General features: G+C 40.0%; 1 protein-coding gene across 2 annotated transcripts in view; it reads left to right on the plus strand.

Moving 5' to 3' along the window:
- LOC128705900 (DNA (cytosine-5)-methyltransferase PliMCI) overlaps positions 1-15,792 on the plus strand; it is a 72,742-nt gene that overhangs the window by 51,460 nt on the left and 5,490 nt on the right. For both annotated transcript variants that reach the window (XM_070100516.1, XM_070100517.1), the window contains exons 17-22: positions 352-483; positions 632-834; positions 6,104-6,215; positions 8,332-8,481; positions 13,256-13,422; positions 14,948-15,188. In XM_070100516.1, the coding sequence (XP_069956617.1) occupies positions 352-483; positions 632-834; positions 6,104-6,215; positions 8,332-8,481; positions 13,256-13,422; positions 14,948-15,188 (1,005 nt within the window). The remainder of the gene's footprint in view (positions 1-351; positions 484-631; positions 835-6,103; positions 6,216-8,331; positions 8,482-13,255; positions 13,423-14,947; positions 15,189-15,792) is intronic.

Below are 15,792 nucleotides of genomic sequence, written 5' to 3' on the forward strand. Positions count from 1 at the left end.
AAAGAATTGGAGTTGGGAAGGGCAGTGCTTGCACTCAGTAGAAGAGATTGGGAAATTGCAGTTGAAGGTAATGTGAATTGTGATGTCAGCACATTTTTGGAAAGACAGTGATTGAGTGAATGATGGTGACTTTTCTTCTTTGGACCACCCTGCCTTTGTGGGAAATGGCTGTTGAATTTAAAAGTCTCTTAATGCCCCATTTTATTCTGCTAAATTCTTTCCTCCTTTTGTTTGGGCCACCTTAGCTCAGTGGGAAATGGCTGTTGTAATATGAAAAATCATTCTTAATAGTTTTATTATATCCAAGAGCATCACGTGTTTAGTGTAAGTCAGTGGCAATATTTTCAACAGAATGAAAATATGAACAAAAAAGGTCAGCGTTTACCAAAGAAGGGTGAAGTCGAGATGCTTTGTGGTGGTCCTCCATGCCAAGGATTTTCTGGAATGAACAGGTTCAGTACCAGACAATATTCTCAGTTCAAGGTTAGTTGTGCAAGTTACTTTTTTTTTTTTTTTTTTTTCTAAATTCTGTTTGTACTACAGCATTGCCATTTCTGTTAGAGAAAAAGTTGAAATAAGTATTGTATATAAATTGCATTAATTTACAATTAAAAAATAACATGCATTACAGAACTCCCTTGTAGCATCGTATCTCTCCTACTGTGATTACTACCGTCCAAGATTTTTCCTGCTTGAGAATGTGAGGAACTTCGTGTCATATAAGTGTAACATGGTCCTCAAACTAACTATGCGAGTTTTAGTGAAGATGGGTTACCAGTGTACATTTGGAATCCTTCAAGCAGGAAACTATGGAGTGGCACAGACCCGTAGAAGGTAGGCGATCCCAAGAATGTGTGCATGTGGTACCTGGAGGGTGTTCCAGGAATCAGTGCCCCTGTGACCCAGTCCATGACCAGGCTGGTTGAACATTTCTTCATGATAGTCTGTCTCCCTTTAATGCCCTGGTTTACGGCAACATTGCAGTGTTGAATATTAAAAAACCTAGGCAGTTAAAATTTTGGTACATTACATATTACAGAAAGGCTGGACTAATAATTTTTTTAGGCTTTCTTGAATATCTCCTGTTCACTCACTTGTAGTACAGTGCTGTAGTGGAAAGTCTGGTCAAAATTTTGTGCACTAGAAGATTTACTAAATTACCTCTAAAATACAGTTGTGTGTTATTGCATAAATTGTGGAATACTGTTTTTACTAAAGTATTTTCTCATATATATTTCAATATTATATGTACCTTACATGTTTAGCATCTCCCAATGAATATGATACTATAGTGGGGCGTTGAGGTATACGTGGAGACAAAGAACGTTATCTATGGAGGCAAAGATGGGAATGTATGAAAGTATAGTGGTACCAACACTTACATGGGTGTGAAGCTTGGGTTGTAAATGCTGCAGCGAGGAGGCGGTTGGAGGCAGAGGAGATGTCCTGTCTAAGGGCAATGTGTGGTGTAAATATTATGCAGAAAATTCGGAGTGTAGAAATTAGGAGAAGGTGTGGAGTTAATAAAAGTATTAGTCAGAGGGCTGAAGAGGGGTTGTTGAGGTGGTTTGGTCATTTAGAGAGAATGGATCAAAGTAGAATGACATGGAGAGCTTATAAATCTGTAGGGGAAGGAAGGCTGGGTAGGGGTTGTCCTCGAAAGGGTTGAAGGGAGGGGGTAAAGGAGGTTTTGTGGGCGAGGGGCTTGGACTTCCAGCAAGCGTGCGTGAGCGTGTTAGATAGGAGTGAATGGAGACGAATGGTATTTGAGACCTGACGAGCTGTTGGAGTGTGAGCAGGGTAATATTTAGTGAAGGGATTCAGGGAAACTGGTTATTTTATATAGCTGGACTTGAGTCCTGGAAATGGGAAGCACAATGCCTGCACTTTAAAGGAGGGGTTTGGGATATTGGCAGTTTGGAGGGATATGTTGTGTATCTCTATACGTATATACTTCTAGACTGTTTTATTCTGAGCACCTCTGCAAAAATAGTGATTATGTGCGAGTGAGGTGATAGTGTTGAATGATGATGAAAGTATTTTCTTCTTGGGGATTTTCTTTCTTTTTGGGTCACCCTGCCTCGGTGGGAGATGGCCGACTTGCAAAAAAAAAAAAAAAGTAATTTAAAATATTATATAGTTTATCAAGTTTTATTTTTCTCACTTCAGTCCTTTGTTTTGGGAATTTTGAAGGTGAGAGGTACACTGATGCCAGTGAAAGGCTCTTGGTTCAAGGAACTGACCCATACTGGTTGAGCACTAATCATGAATATATATGCACCTACCATCCGACTTACGACCGATCTCGGTTCCGAGAGACCGGTCGTAAATCGAAATGATCATAAGTCGAACTTTACTACTGAATATCAACAAAACATTTTTGTAATGACTATTTTATTGTTTTATTTTGGTATTTCATGTTTTACTTTACTTTTTATGTTGCTAGTACTGTACAGTGGTCCCTCGTTTTTCGTAATTAATCCATTCCTGGAGCCGTTACTATAAACGAAATTTACGATTTACGAATCAATTTTCCCCATAAGAAATAATGTAAATACAATTAATCCGTTCCTGACACCCAGAAGTATTAAAACTAAAAATTTTTTACATGAAATATACATGTAGTACATAATACAATGGGAAATGATGAATGAAACATTAACAGCATAACACTTACCTTTATTGGAGATTCTTCTTAGTGTATGGGAGACTGGAGGAGGAGAGAGAGTGGATTGTTTATAGTTTGGAAGGGGAATCCCCCTCCATCAACACCTCAGGTACCATTTTCTTTTCTGGGGTTGCTTCTCTTCTCTGTTTCTTAATGCCACTAGGACCACCTTGAGAGTCACTGGAGTCCTGTCTCGCAAAATAACTGTGGAGAGAGCTCTGTTTCTGGCGTCTCTTTAACACTTACCTAAAATGGCCCTAGACTTTGTCACTGTACATGTTGCCAACCTGGCTTGCAACAACCTTGTTAGGGTGATGTTTCTCCATAAAGCTTTCCATCTTACCCCACATAGTAAAAATCTCTTTAATTTCTGAAGAAGGCACCTTCTTCCATCTCTCTTCCTCCTCCTCTGCAGCAAGGTTCTGAGCTGTGATGTGTTGCTCTTCCTGTTGAAGCTCTTGCAGCTCCTCAGTGGTGAGCTCTTCATTGTGATCTTCCACCAATTCTTCCACATCCTCCAAACTCACATCCAACCCCATGGAACTCCCCAGTGCCACAATTGATTTTACAACAGACATAGGCTCATTAGGGTCAGTCCCAAATCCTTCAAAATCCCTCTTGTCGACACAATCTGGCCACAATTTTCTCCAGGTAGAGTTCAAAGTCCTGGTAGTCACTCCCTCCCAAGCCATACCTCTAAGGGTTATGCAATGGAGGATGCTGAAGTGTTCTCTCCAAAATTCCTTTAGGGTCAAGTGAGTGTCTGTGGTCACAGTCAAGCACCTATGAAACATTGCTTTTGTGTAGAGTTTCTTAAAGTTTGCAGTAACCTGCTGGTACATGGGTTGGAGGAGAGGAGAGGAGTGGTATTCGGGGGCAAGAACTTTGCTGTGATGAACCCAAACTCCTCGAAAATTAGGTTATCCAAGTTTGGAGGATGAGCAGGTGCATTTTCCATTACTAGCAGGCACTTGAGATCCAATTTCTTTTCCAGGAGATACTCCTTCACACTAGGGCCAAACACTTCATTGAACCACTCAACGAAAATTTCCCTCGTGACCCATGCCTTACTATTAGATTTCCAAAACACACACAATTTACTCTTCATAACATTGTTTTTCCTGAAAACACTGGGATTTTCAGAATGGTACACTAGTAATGGCTTCACTCTGAAATCCCCACTAGCATTAGCACAGAACATTAGCGTCAGCCTGTCTTTCATAGGCTTGTGTCCTGGCATTGCCTTTTCCTCTTGTGTAATGAAGGTCCTCTTTGGCATTTTCTTCCAAAAGAGGCCTGTTTCGTCACAATTGAACACTTGTTCAGGTTTCAGTCCTTCAGCCTCTATGTACTGGAATTCATGCACATATTTTTCAGCCGCTTTGTTGTCTGAACTGGCAGCCTCACCATGCCTTACCACACTGTGTATGCCAGTATGGTTCTTAAATCTCTCAAACCAGCCTTTGCTGGCCTTAACCCTTTGAGGGTTTTCGTCGTACTAGTACGTCTTACGCGTAGGGGTTTTTGACGTACTAGTACTCATAAATTCTAGCGACCTCAAATCTAGTGGGAGAAAGCTGGTAGGCCTTCATATGAAAGAATGGGTCTATGTGGTCAGTGTGCACAGTCTAAAAAAAATCCTGCAGCACACGGTGCATAATGAGAAAAAAAAACTTTTTCCATTTTTTTTTAATAAATCAGCGACTTTGCAGTGTATTTTCGTATAGTATTTATTGTTGTATTCTAGTTTTCTTGGTCTCATTTTATAGAATGGAAGACATATTACTGAAATTGAGATGATTTTGACTGGTTTTACAATGAAAGGTGCCTTGAAATTGAGCTCAAAGTAGCAGAAATGTTCGATTTTTACCAAACTTCAAAAGTAAACAAATCATGCCAAGCGTGCAATACACGTCAACTGGTGAGTCTAATATTCTTTCACAAGTGCACCAATAATATTTATACCATTTTTTACACTAATGCAGTAGTCTGCATAACAGTAAATCTTATATTTTTTGTGAGAATAAAAATTCAAAGTGGAAAGCAAAAGAATATAAGAGGGGCCTTGAGACGTGACTAATGACTAGAGGAAATGTCATTTTAGTGCCAGGAATGTCTTTCTTGTTTATTCTGGACCCTATTCCGAAATTGGCATCTTTTGAAATTTGTGTGAAATTGGCAAAATTGCTAAATTCTGACCACTGTACTGGATAGTTGAATTTATAAATGGGTGGTTTCTTGCACCCATTCGATAGAAAAAATGGAGTTCTAGCGAAATATTCATGTTTTTTGTCGACTAGTACAGTGAAATTGGCCGAAAATGGGGCTCAAAGTGGGCAAAATCGCCGATCCGTAAACATCGCCGAGACCGCTAACTTTGCGAGAGCATAATTCCGTAAGTTTTCTATCAAATTTCAAACTTTTGGTGTCGTTATGATCGGGAAAAGATTCTCTATCTTTTCATAAGAGAAAATAATTTTTTTTTTTTTTTAAATTTGGCCGACCCTGAGAACGAGTTTCGGAGAGGGCCTGTCGACCCTCAAAGGGTTAAATTCACTCACATCACCACTATTTGCAGGCAATTTCTTTACCAAATCTTCATGCAACTGCCTAGCCTTTTCACAAATAATCGAAGTCATAAGAGTATCTCCTGCTAATTGTTTCTCATTTATCCACACCAATAATAACTTCTCAACCTCTTCCAGTACTGGTGATCTCATTTTTGTCAGCATAGTTAATCCCTTTGCAACAACAGCGTCCTTTATTTCCTTTTTCTTGGCCACTATGGAACATAAGGTTGTGTAGGGTTTCTTATACATCCTGGACAGTTCGGCCACACTTGTACCACTTTCATATTGTTCAATGATGGTTTTCTTAAATTCAGCCGTATTTCTCACTTTCTTTACCACAGGCTTGGCACTAGGAGCTTTCTTTGGAGCCATGGTAGCTTATTTAGTACTTGCAAGCACTAAAATAAATGGAATATTATGAAATATTTCGCTGGAGCACGTGAGGGGACCTTCGCTTACTGGTAAACAATGCCAGACTGGCTGCCGCCCCGGCTCACTCTGTGGGTATGCGTCCCGGACGAACTACGACTCGCGAGTCAGCCTATGAAAAGCAAGTCCATGTTTATACGAAAATACCCCTATGATTGGCGAAATTTACGATTGCCGGGAACTACGAAAAGCGGGGGACCACTGTATTTTATACTGTAAGGTTTAGGATAAACACTGTGTACAACACAAAGAGTTGTTTATTTCTCAGAAATTTGGCATTAAAAACACGTCGTAAGTCGAGTGGTCGTAAGTCGAGCAGGTCTTAAGTCGGATGGTAGGTGTATTTGTTTTTTAGAAAAGCAAAACATTCTCAGGTTCAAACTGCCTTGGTTATTATTCCTTCCATTACTAACAACAGTATATACGTACCTCACAGAGCCATCATTTTAGCAGCTGCCCCGGGGGAGAAGCTGCCTATGTATCCTGAGCCCACTCATACATTTTCCCCAAGAGCATGCCAATTATCTGTTGTTGTTGATAATAAAAAGGTAAGGAACTGTAAGGACAGTTGATTAATCTTACCATATGTGCTTTTTTTTTTAATCAAACTGGGTTGTGATGAACCTTCATCACAAATCGTGGTGACTTTAGTAATTATCTCTTCATGCCAGTTTCATTTGGAAAAACATGCACATACACAATTATTTTTATTTAATTGATTTTGCCTGCCCTCTGTGAAGGGTTGTGTAATAATGTCAGGGTGCAGATGGCTATTTGAACTGATGTGTGAACACTTCTGACAAGACTGCAAACTGTTAAATAAATAAGTGTGAATGCATTTCTATTTTTTTGATTGCTGTGGTAAAAAATGAGATTCTAAAAATTTTGAGTAACAATCCTAGATTTGTTTGTGAATGGTAAATGACAGTCATTTATGAGTAATATATGCCTTTTTAGTACCTGTTTGATATGCCCTTTGTTTATCTATATGCTTCTAAACTGCTGTCAATGGGATTATTAATATTTGGTGCACCATGACAAAATTTACACATTACATGTACTGTAATCTTGCTGAGCATGGTAAAAGGACCACAAATATGCAATCCCTGTACAATTTTGCCAATAACTTCTTCGTATCTTGTCTCATTAGGTTTTTGTATTATTTCATAACAGGTGTATGTTGGAGGGAGCTGTTTGGGACCCATTTTTTGTAGCAACCATAAAAGTGAATTTATACAAAGTTGTCTGATGCAGTCTAATGAGAAAAAAGACTTGCTCTAAAATATGTTTTGTTGCAACTAAAGTATCAGTGGGAATTAGTTTGTTTTTCACAGAAATGTAAGAATAGATTTAACTTTGACAATTCAGAAAACTAATTTATCATCCGAGTGTCAGTGGCTGATTATTATTATTATTATTATTATAATCAAGGGGGAAGCGCTAAACCCGGAGGATTATACAGCGCCCGGGGGGGGGGGGGGATGTGGAAGGCATTCAGGCTTAATTCGGGGAACTGGAGCACAGATCCAATTCTCTAAATCAAGAGCCCCTCACCAACATCAAGGAACCTTCCTTGAGGGGTGTCAATGGCTGAAATAAACGGTTAAGTAGAATAAGTGAATTTTTTTTGCTATAAAAAATGTTATTTATACAAGTTATGTGAGTAGGACCTTCTGGCATGGGCCAGTAGGCCTACTTCATTGTCTTAATTTTTTTATGTTAGTAAGGGAAATTGAAGTTCAAATTTATATTTTCTCAATTTTAATAAAAGGTATTGTTTATGTAGTCATTTAGTGCATGTACAATAAGCTCATATTTTGACTCACGAAATCGTAATGACACGATTGCAAACAAACCATACCGCGGGTTCAATCCCGCCCGTGGTATGGTAAGCTCATATTTTATTGGTAAACACTTTTTATTTGATTTTTGACAAATGGGTCATTTGCTTACTCAAAACTCCTTTACAGAATATCCAGAATTTTGATTAAGCTGATTCCAACCAGTTCTTTCTTTCAACACACTGGCCATATCCCACCGAGGCGGGGTGGCCCAAAAGAAAAAACAAAAGTTTCTCCTTTTACATTTAGTAATATGTACAGGAGAAGGGGTTACTAGCCCCTTGCTCCTGGCATTTTGGTCGCCTCTTACAACACGCATGGCTTACGGAGGAAGAATTCTCTTCCACTTCCCCATGGAGATAAGAGGAAATAAACAAGAACAAGAACTAGAAAGAAAATAGAAGAATACCCAGAGGGGTGTGTATATATATGCTTGTGCATGTATGTGTAGTGTGACCTAAGTGTAAGAAGAAGTAGCAAGATGTACCTGAAATCTTGCATGTTTATGAGAAAGGAAAAAGACACCAGCAATCCTACCATCATGTAAAACAATTGCAGGTTTCTGTTTTACACTCACTTGGCTGGACGGTAGTACCTCCCTGGGCGGTTGCTGTTTACCAACCTACTACCTACATTCCAACCAGTTATTAACTAGAAAACACTATATTTATACGGAATTTGACCCCCTTCTGGAATCCCAGAAGGGGGTTGAAATATACGGATCAATCAACCTCCTGTGTTTCTGTCTCTGTGTGAGTTATTATTGAGCATTGACAAGTGTTTATTACATGCTTGTTATTCATTTATGTTTAAATTTTTGCAGTATGTCAGTAATTGTCAGTGGGTGGTGTCTGCTCCTCTCCGTACTATAACGGTGAGAGACACCATGTCAGACCTCCCAGAAATACGTAATGGACACAGGAAAGAAGAAATGAACTATGGCACAGAACCTGAATCACATTTTCAACGACTGGTTAGTGAGGACTTTTGTGTTTTTTCCAGAAATTTAAATGCTTTGAATAACAGTCACCCCAAAAAAATAAAAACTCCAATTATTGATTTCACTTAATCTGTATGTAAATCTTTATGGAAGAAAGGACACATGTGAGACCTCTACCCACTCTACCTGAGGTATCCCAGCGAGTGAGCACGTCTCCTGTGTATCCCAGTGCTTAACAGAATAGGGAATAGCATATGGAGGTACAAAATAAAAAAATGGGAACTATGGCTATAGTTTACTTAATAACATAAAAGGGCTAGAATACCACATTACTGATGGACATTTACATAATATAACAATTGACCTATGAGACTTATTACCAGGGGGAAGGGTAGATGTTATCAGTAACATGGACTAGTACTCACTCTTAATTCACCGACCAGCTGACCCGAGATTCCCAATGCGTGGTCCACTACACATGCAGCTGTCCAGAGCTCCTGCTCCCCGGACCTGTCACCAACAACCTCCTTGCTCAGCTGTTCCCTGGGCTTATATTGTAGTCAAAGTACCCCCTCCCCAATGGGATATGTACCACGTGTTACGACCTGAACAAAAGACCTCAGACGTGGGCGTGACTACCCGACATTTGCTAAGGCAGGTGTGACCATATAATTAGGTCTCCCTAGAGACCTCACAAGCCCATCTGAACTGCATCACATCCCCCTTTCTCCCCCAATTTAAAATATCTGAGAACTAGGACAATTTGTCCTAAGTTATTAGACTATTTTAATCCTAACCCTTTTATTCTATTACAATACAATAGCAAATAATATGAATAAAAGGGTTAGGATTAAAATAGTCCAATAACTTAGGACAAATTGTCCTAGTTCTCAGATATTTTAAATTGGGGGAGAAAGGGGGATGTGATGCAGTTCAGATGGGCTTGTGAGGTCTCTAGGGAGACCTAATTATATGGTCACACCTGCCTTAGCAAATGTCGGGTAGTCACACCCACATCTGAGGTCTTTTGTTCTTGACGGCGTCAGACCTCGGCGTCAGGTCGTAACACGTGGTACATACCCCATTGGGGAGGGGGTACTTTGACTACGATATAAGCCCAGGAAACAGCTGAGCAAGGAGGTTGTTGGTGACAGGTCCGGGGAGCGGGAGCTCTGGACAGCTGCGTGTGTAGTGGACCACGCATTGGAAATCTCGGGTCAGCTGGTCGGTGAATTAAGAGTGAGTACTAGTCCATGTTACTGATAACATCTACCTTTCCCCCTGGTAATAAGTCTCAAAGGTCAATTGTTATATTATGTAAATGTCCATCAGTATATGTGGTATCCTAGCCCTTTTATGTTATTAAGTAAACTATAGCCATAGTTCCCATTGTAATGGTTCTTTCTCTGAGAGAATGGCTAGTGTATTTTTGACTACTTGGTTTGATCTCTCCACCATACCATTCGCCTGTGGATGATAAGCTGTCGTGAATGCTGTCATTATTTCTAAGGTGTTACAACAAACCTCTGCAAATACCTTGCTTTTAAACTCTGAACCTTGATCTGTTACTAATTCTCTAGGAGGTCCAAATATTGCTACGAATCTATCAAGGAGCGCCTCTGCAACAGTCTGTGGGTCTTTCTTAGGGATGGGTACAAGTGTTGTATATCGTGACAGATGGTCCACCAGCACAAGAACATACCTATTGCCTGAATAACTATTATGTAAGTCGATAAGATCTGCACCAACCCGGTCCAACGGCTCCTTAATCTCGGGAAAAGCTTGCAATTCCACATTAACCTGAGGGTTACCGTTCCTCCTTTGGCAATTACCACAACATTTCACATATTCGGTTACATAATTCAGGAGACCAGGAAAGTAGAACATTTCTTTGGCCCTCTTATAAGTCCTAAAACACCTGGATGGCCAGCCATCTTGGATGAGTGTGCAAGCTTCAGAGCGGCCTTCCTGAGGATATTGGGTATTACTACCTGCTGTACTGAACGATCGTTCAGCTCCGTAATCCTATGTAGCACACCGTCTTTCATCTCGAATTCATCAATAGGGCGGCTTGGCTTGTGGCACGGGAGCTTCTCTCCCTCCAAATACTCAATTATCTCCTTCCACCTGTTCTCTTCCAGTTAGTACTCTCTTAATTTTTCATTGTTCACATTCTCAATATTAACATCAACATTTATTGCTGCTACATTCCTACTCAATACGTCTGGTACATGGTGTGAGGCTCCTGGTTTATAAAGAATCTGGTGCGAGTGTGCTGACAGTTCGTAACCCCATCTAGACATCCTAGGACAGCGAGTTTTCTTTTTAAATATGTGCACCAAAGCCCTGTGATCTGTTATTATTTTAAAATGGCGCTGAAATACATACGGTTCAAAGTATCTCACACTTTCTACCACTGCCAAGGCTTCTTTATCAGTGATGGCATACCTGACTTCCGGTCCTTTAATCTTTCTGCTAAAATACGCTACTGGGTGTGGGTTATTTTCCTTGTCTCTTTGCATTAGGCAACCTCCTATTGCAACTGCTGAAGCGTCTGTATGTATCTCAAACTCTCTGGAAAAATCAGGGACCACTAATACCGGCTCACTTGTAAGCTCAGCCTTTAATTTTTTGTGAGCCAACTCATGTTCTTCTTTCCATACAAACTTAGCTTTCTTCTTAGTTAGATCTGTCAGTGGTGCTGCTAGCTCTGCAAAACCCTTAATATGTCTTCTAAAGTATCCTGCTGCACCTAGGAACCTCCTGACTTCCCTTGCTGTTCTAGGTCTTGGCATTTCAGATATTGCCTTACACTTATCAGGGTCAGGGCGAATTCCTTCAGGGCTCACCTGAAAGCCTAGAAATTTAAAGCTAGTGGCTGCTATTATACATTTCTTTGCATTCAACTTAAATCCTGCTTTATCCAGTAGTTTTAGTGTCTCCACAAGGTTGTCTACATGTTCTGGAAATGACCGGGAGTAGACTACCACATCATCAAGATATGCCAGTGAGTGTCTACCCAACACAGGGCTGAGGATGAAGTTTATAGCTCTTTGGAAGCTAGAGGGCGCGGTTTTTAACCCGTAGGGCATTCGTTTAAATTGGTATAATCGGACCCCATCTGAGAATGCTGTCTTCTCTCTATCTTCTTCTGAAACGGGGATGGCCCAATAAGCTGACTTAGCGTCCAAAGTCGAAAAATACTTAGCTGTTCCAAATGAATCAAGAATTTCCTGGATTAGGGGCAAGGGATAACTATCAGCTATTGTTAATTCATTCACTTTCCTATAATCTACACAGAACCGATAAGAGTTATCTGGTTTCTTTACCAACACTACAGGTGAGAGCCACGGTGATGAACTCGGTTCAATTACATCGTTCTGGAGCATGGTATTACATTCCTCCCTTATTACTCTCTTAGCCTCTTCTGGGAGTCTCCACTGATGGGTTTGGACAGGTAAACTGTCACCTGTAGATATAGTATGCTCAGTCTGGGGCAGGAAGCCTGTCTCTCCTTCGTCCATTGAAAACAACTTTGGAAAGTTCCTTAAAGCATTCTTTATTATTTCCTTCTCAGAACTTTTTAAATGATTTAGATTTACATCATTAAATGTCTTTTCCCTTTTACTTTCGTTCTGGGTGGGAGCGGCAGGTGTCACTACCCTTTCTGGGACTCTGGTATTAAGTGCTCCACATTGTTGACCTCGGGCAGGTAGCTTAACGGGGTCAGGTGCACCACATTGTTGACCTCGGCCAGGTAGCTTAACTGAGTCAGGTTCAAAAATTAAGTCTTTGGGGATAATCTCAGCTGATGTTAACCTTCTACCATTCTTGAATCTTAATGCTTTACTTGTCAGATTTATCACTGGTATTAAGATATGTCTTTTCTCAGAAACCTGGGCTAGATGATGAGGCACCAGGAAGGATTCTAGCTTCCCTGCTAATTGTAAGATACTTCCTGGCTCGACCTTCCTTCCCACTGAACCTTTAATAAATTTGAATGTATTAGGTGGACATACCTGGTTATATAATACATGAACTGCATAATCTGCGTCTGCAGAGTTCACATTAGGTAACTGCGCTTCAAAAAGTGATTTAGATGGGGTTTTGAATAATTTATTACTCCTACTCATAGAAGCTACTAGTGAGGGATGTTCTATGAATTTTATTGGAAAGGAAACTTCATCCAGTATCAGCCGACTGGTTCCCCTTCCTCACAAGCCCATCTGAACTGCATCACACACAAGTGCATATGTTATACTTGAAACATCTCCATTGAATACATTTTTGTCCTTGGATGTTGGTCACTGCAGATGATCAAGGTTCCAGAACCGAAACATATCTAATAAAGATGTGCTAAGTGTATGCACATGTGTCTTTTCATATTGTCAGTATTATGATATCTTCGGTTAAGCTGAAGAGAGAAAAAATGGCTGTTTTATGGTCTTTTTTTTTCACTACTGTACCCATCAAGGGAGTTTCTTTGGATGTTGGTAAAGAGTTCTTGGTCAAGAAATTGGAGCTGCCTTTTCCTGTGGATCAAACCAGATTACCCCCCAGGCTATATGTGAATCCTATGGCTCTAGTGCTTCAAATTCAGTGTAATAATAAATAGTAATTGAAAATGGAATTTCATTGCATTTTGTGTTTTTAAGACACCTTGTCATGTTGGCTTCATGTTTCACTAGACAACTGATCAGATATCATCATTGCTGTTTAACAAAAGTGTATCATCAATGTTAATTGTATAAAGTGTAAATCATGGTCAGTGCTCAACAAATTGTTCTCATTTTCTTTTCATTTTAAGATCCGAGGTAAACAGTATCAGCCATTATTGAGGGACCACATATGTAAAGAAATGGCTCCATTGATTGAGGCACGTATACGACACATCCCTACTGCTCCTGGATCAGACTGGCGTGACCTACCTAATATTGTTATTCGTTTCCCAGATGGCAAAGAATCCAAGAAACTGTAAGTAATATTTTTTTTTATTAACACATCGGCCGATTCCCAACAAGGCAGGGTGGCCCAAAAAAGTAGAACTTTCATCTTCATTCACTCGATAACTGTCTTGCCAAAGGTGTGCTTACACTACAGTTATAAAACTACAACATTCCCATCTCCAGGACTCAAGTCCGGCCTGCCAATTTCCCTGAATCCCTTCATAAATGTTGCTTTTTTCACATTCCAACAGAACGTCAAGTATTAAAAACCATTTGTCTCCATTCACTCCAATCATATATGCTCACGCATGCTTGCTGGAAGCCCAAGCTACTTGCACACAGTACTTCCTGTACCCCCTCCCTCCAACTTTTCCTAGGCAGACACCTACCCTGCCTTCCCTCCACTACAGATTTATGCATTCTTGAAGTCATTCTATTTTGTTCCACCCTCTCTACATGTCCGAACTGCCTCAACAACCCCTCCTCAACCCTCTGGGTAATAGTTTTGGTAATCCTGCACCTCCTCCTAATTTCCAAACTACGAATTCTCTGCATTATATTCACACTACACATTGCCCTCAGACATGACATCTCCACTGCCTCCAGCCTTCTCCTCGTTACAGCATTCACCACCCAGCTATTTACATCAAGTTACTTTGAGCTGTTCTGAAGTATGTAGCATTAACTAATAAAGATAATTTGTAAGTAGGCTTTGGGCACAAAAAAATTATTATTTAAGCTAACCATGAGTATTTCAGTGATCTATAAAATATGTTTTGAAGTATGATCAAATTCACAATGAGAAAATGATAGATTGCCTCGGTTTTATGCTCTAGAAGCATTCCAGGTCCATGACTGCTGTACAAACCTTAATCAGGCCATAAGCCATTAACCTTACATATAAGAATCTTCCAACAAGAATGCATGAACATGTTAAATAGGAGCAAATGGAGACAAGTGGTTTTTAGGACTTTATGTGCTGTTAGAGTGTGAGCAAAGTAACATTTATGAGAGGAGTTAGGGAAACCAGCAGGCCGGACTTGAGTCCTGGAGATGGGAATGTTGTAGTTTTATAACTATAGTGTAAGCACACCTCTGGCAAGACAGTGATGGAGTGAATGATGATGAAAGTTTTTCTTTTTCGGGCCTCCCTGCCTTGATGGGAGATGGCCAATGTGTTAATAAAAAAAATAAGAAGAATCTTCAGTACTTTGTGTACTGAACCAAATCACACATACGAGTGAGTGTAGTACTTAGAGAATTGCCAATAAAGTAGGATATCACATAGTGAATTTGCACAAAGCAAACCCTTGTAAAGTGAAGGAAATATGCTGTCTTGATTATTTAACAAAGTTTGAAGTGATATTTCCAGTCATAGTAAATGCACTTTAGAATAACATAGTACCTGTAGTTATCAGGTGGTTATCATCTTGCACTAAATACCAGACCCCATTTATTGTATGACTGTAAGACAGGGAAATGGTTGGTGTACTAAAGTGTGTCTATTATATATAATAACTCTTGCTGATGTGTTCATCTTTACTATTGTATAGGGAGTACACTCATCCAGACAAGAAACAAGGTAGATCTTCAACTGGAGCACTTCGTGGTGTTTGCTCTTGTGCTGCTGGTAATGCATGTGATCCTATGGATAAGCAGTTCAACACACTCATTCCCTGGTGCCTACCTCACACTGGCAATCGTCACAATCATTGGGCTGGCCTCTATGGCAGACTTGAATGGGATGGATTTTTCTCCACTACAGTCACAAACCCTGAGCCTATGGGAAAACAGGTAAATTATTATTAAATTTTTTTGTTCTTTTGGATTACCAGTTTTTCTTTGAGAATTTGCAAGTTTTACCTGGGTGGAGCAGTTGGATGGCCCTTTACATCTTTGATGACTCATGTCAGTGCTCATAATGCATATTTGCTCCGTGACTTGTGAAATCATAATAACATGATTACAAACAAATCATGGAACAAATGAAGCTGGAACCCATTAAAGACATGTCCTGCAACTCGTGTCCTGCCAATGCTCCAACCACAAATATACCTAGTTGGATGAATCGTATTAGAGCATTGGCTTGTAAGTTCAGGACTTGCCTGTTCAAGCTGTACCCATTCTCTGATTGATTATAGGTAACACAGCTGGCACTGTTAAATACATGGATCATTGCAACTAATAAAACATTTTTTGTCATTGTATTTTACTTAGAGGCAAAGAAGGAAATGTACATGAGTATAATGATACCAACACACTTATATGGGCATGAAGCATGGGTTGTAAATACTGCAGCAAGGAGGAGGCTGGAGGCACTGGAGATGTCATGTCTAAAGGCAATATGTGGTGTAACTATTATGCAGAGAATTCTTAGTATGGATATTAGGAGGTGTGG

This window comes from Cherax quadricarinatus, chromosome 73 (genome assembly GCF_038502225.1).
Source record: "Cherax quadricarinatus isolate ZL_2023a chromosome 73, ASM3850222v1, whole genome shotgun sequence".
NCBI classification, from domain to species: Eukaryota; Metazoa; Arthropoda; class Malacostraca; order Decapoda; family Parastacidae; genus Cherax; species Cherax quadricarinatus.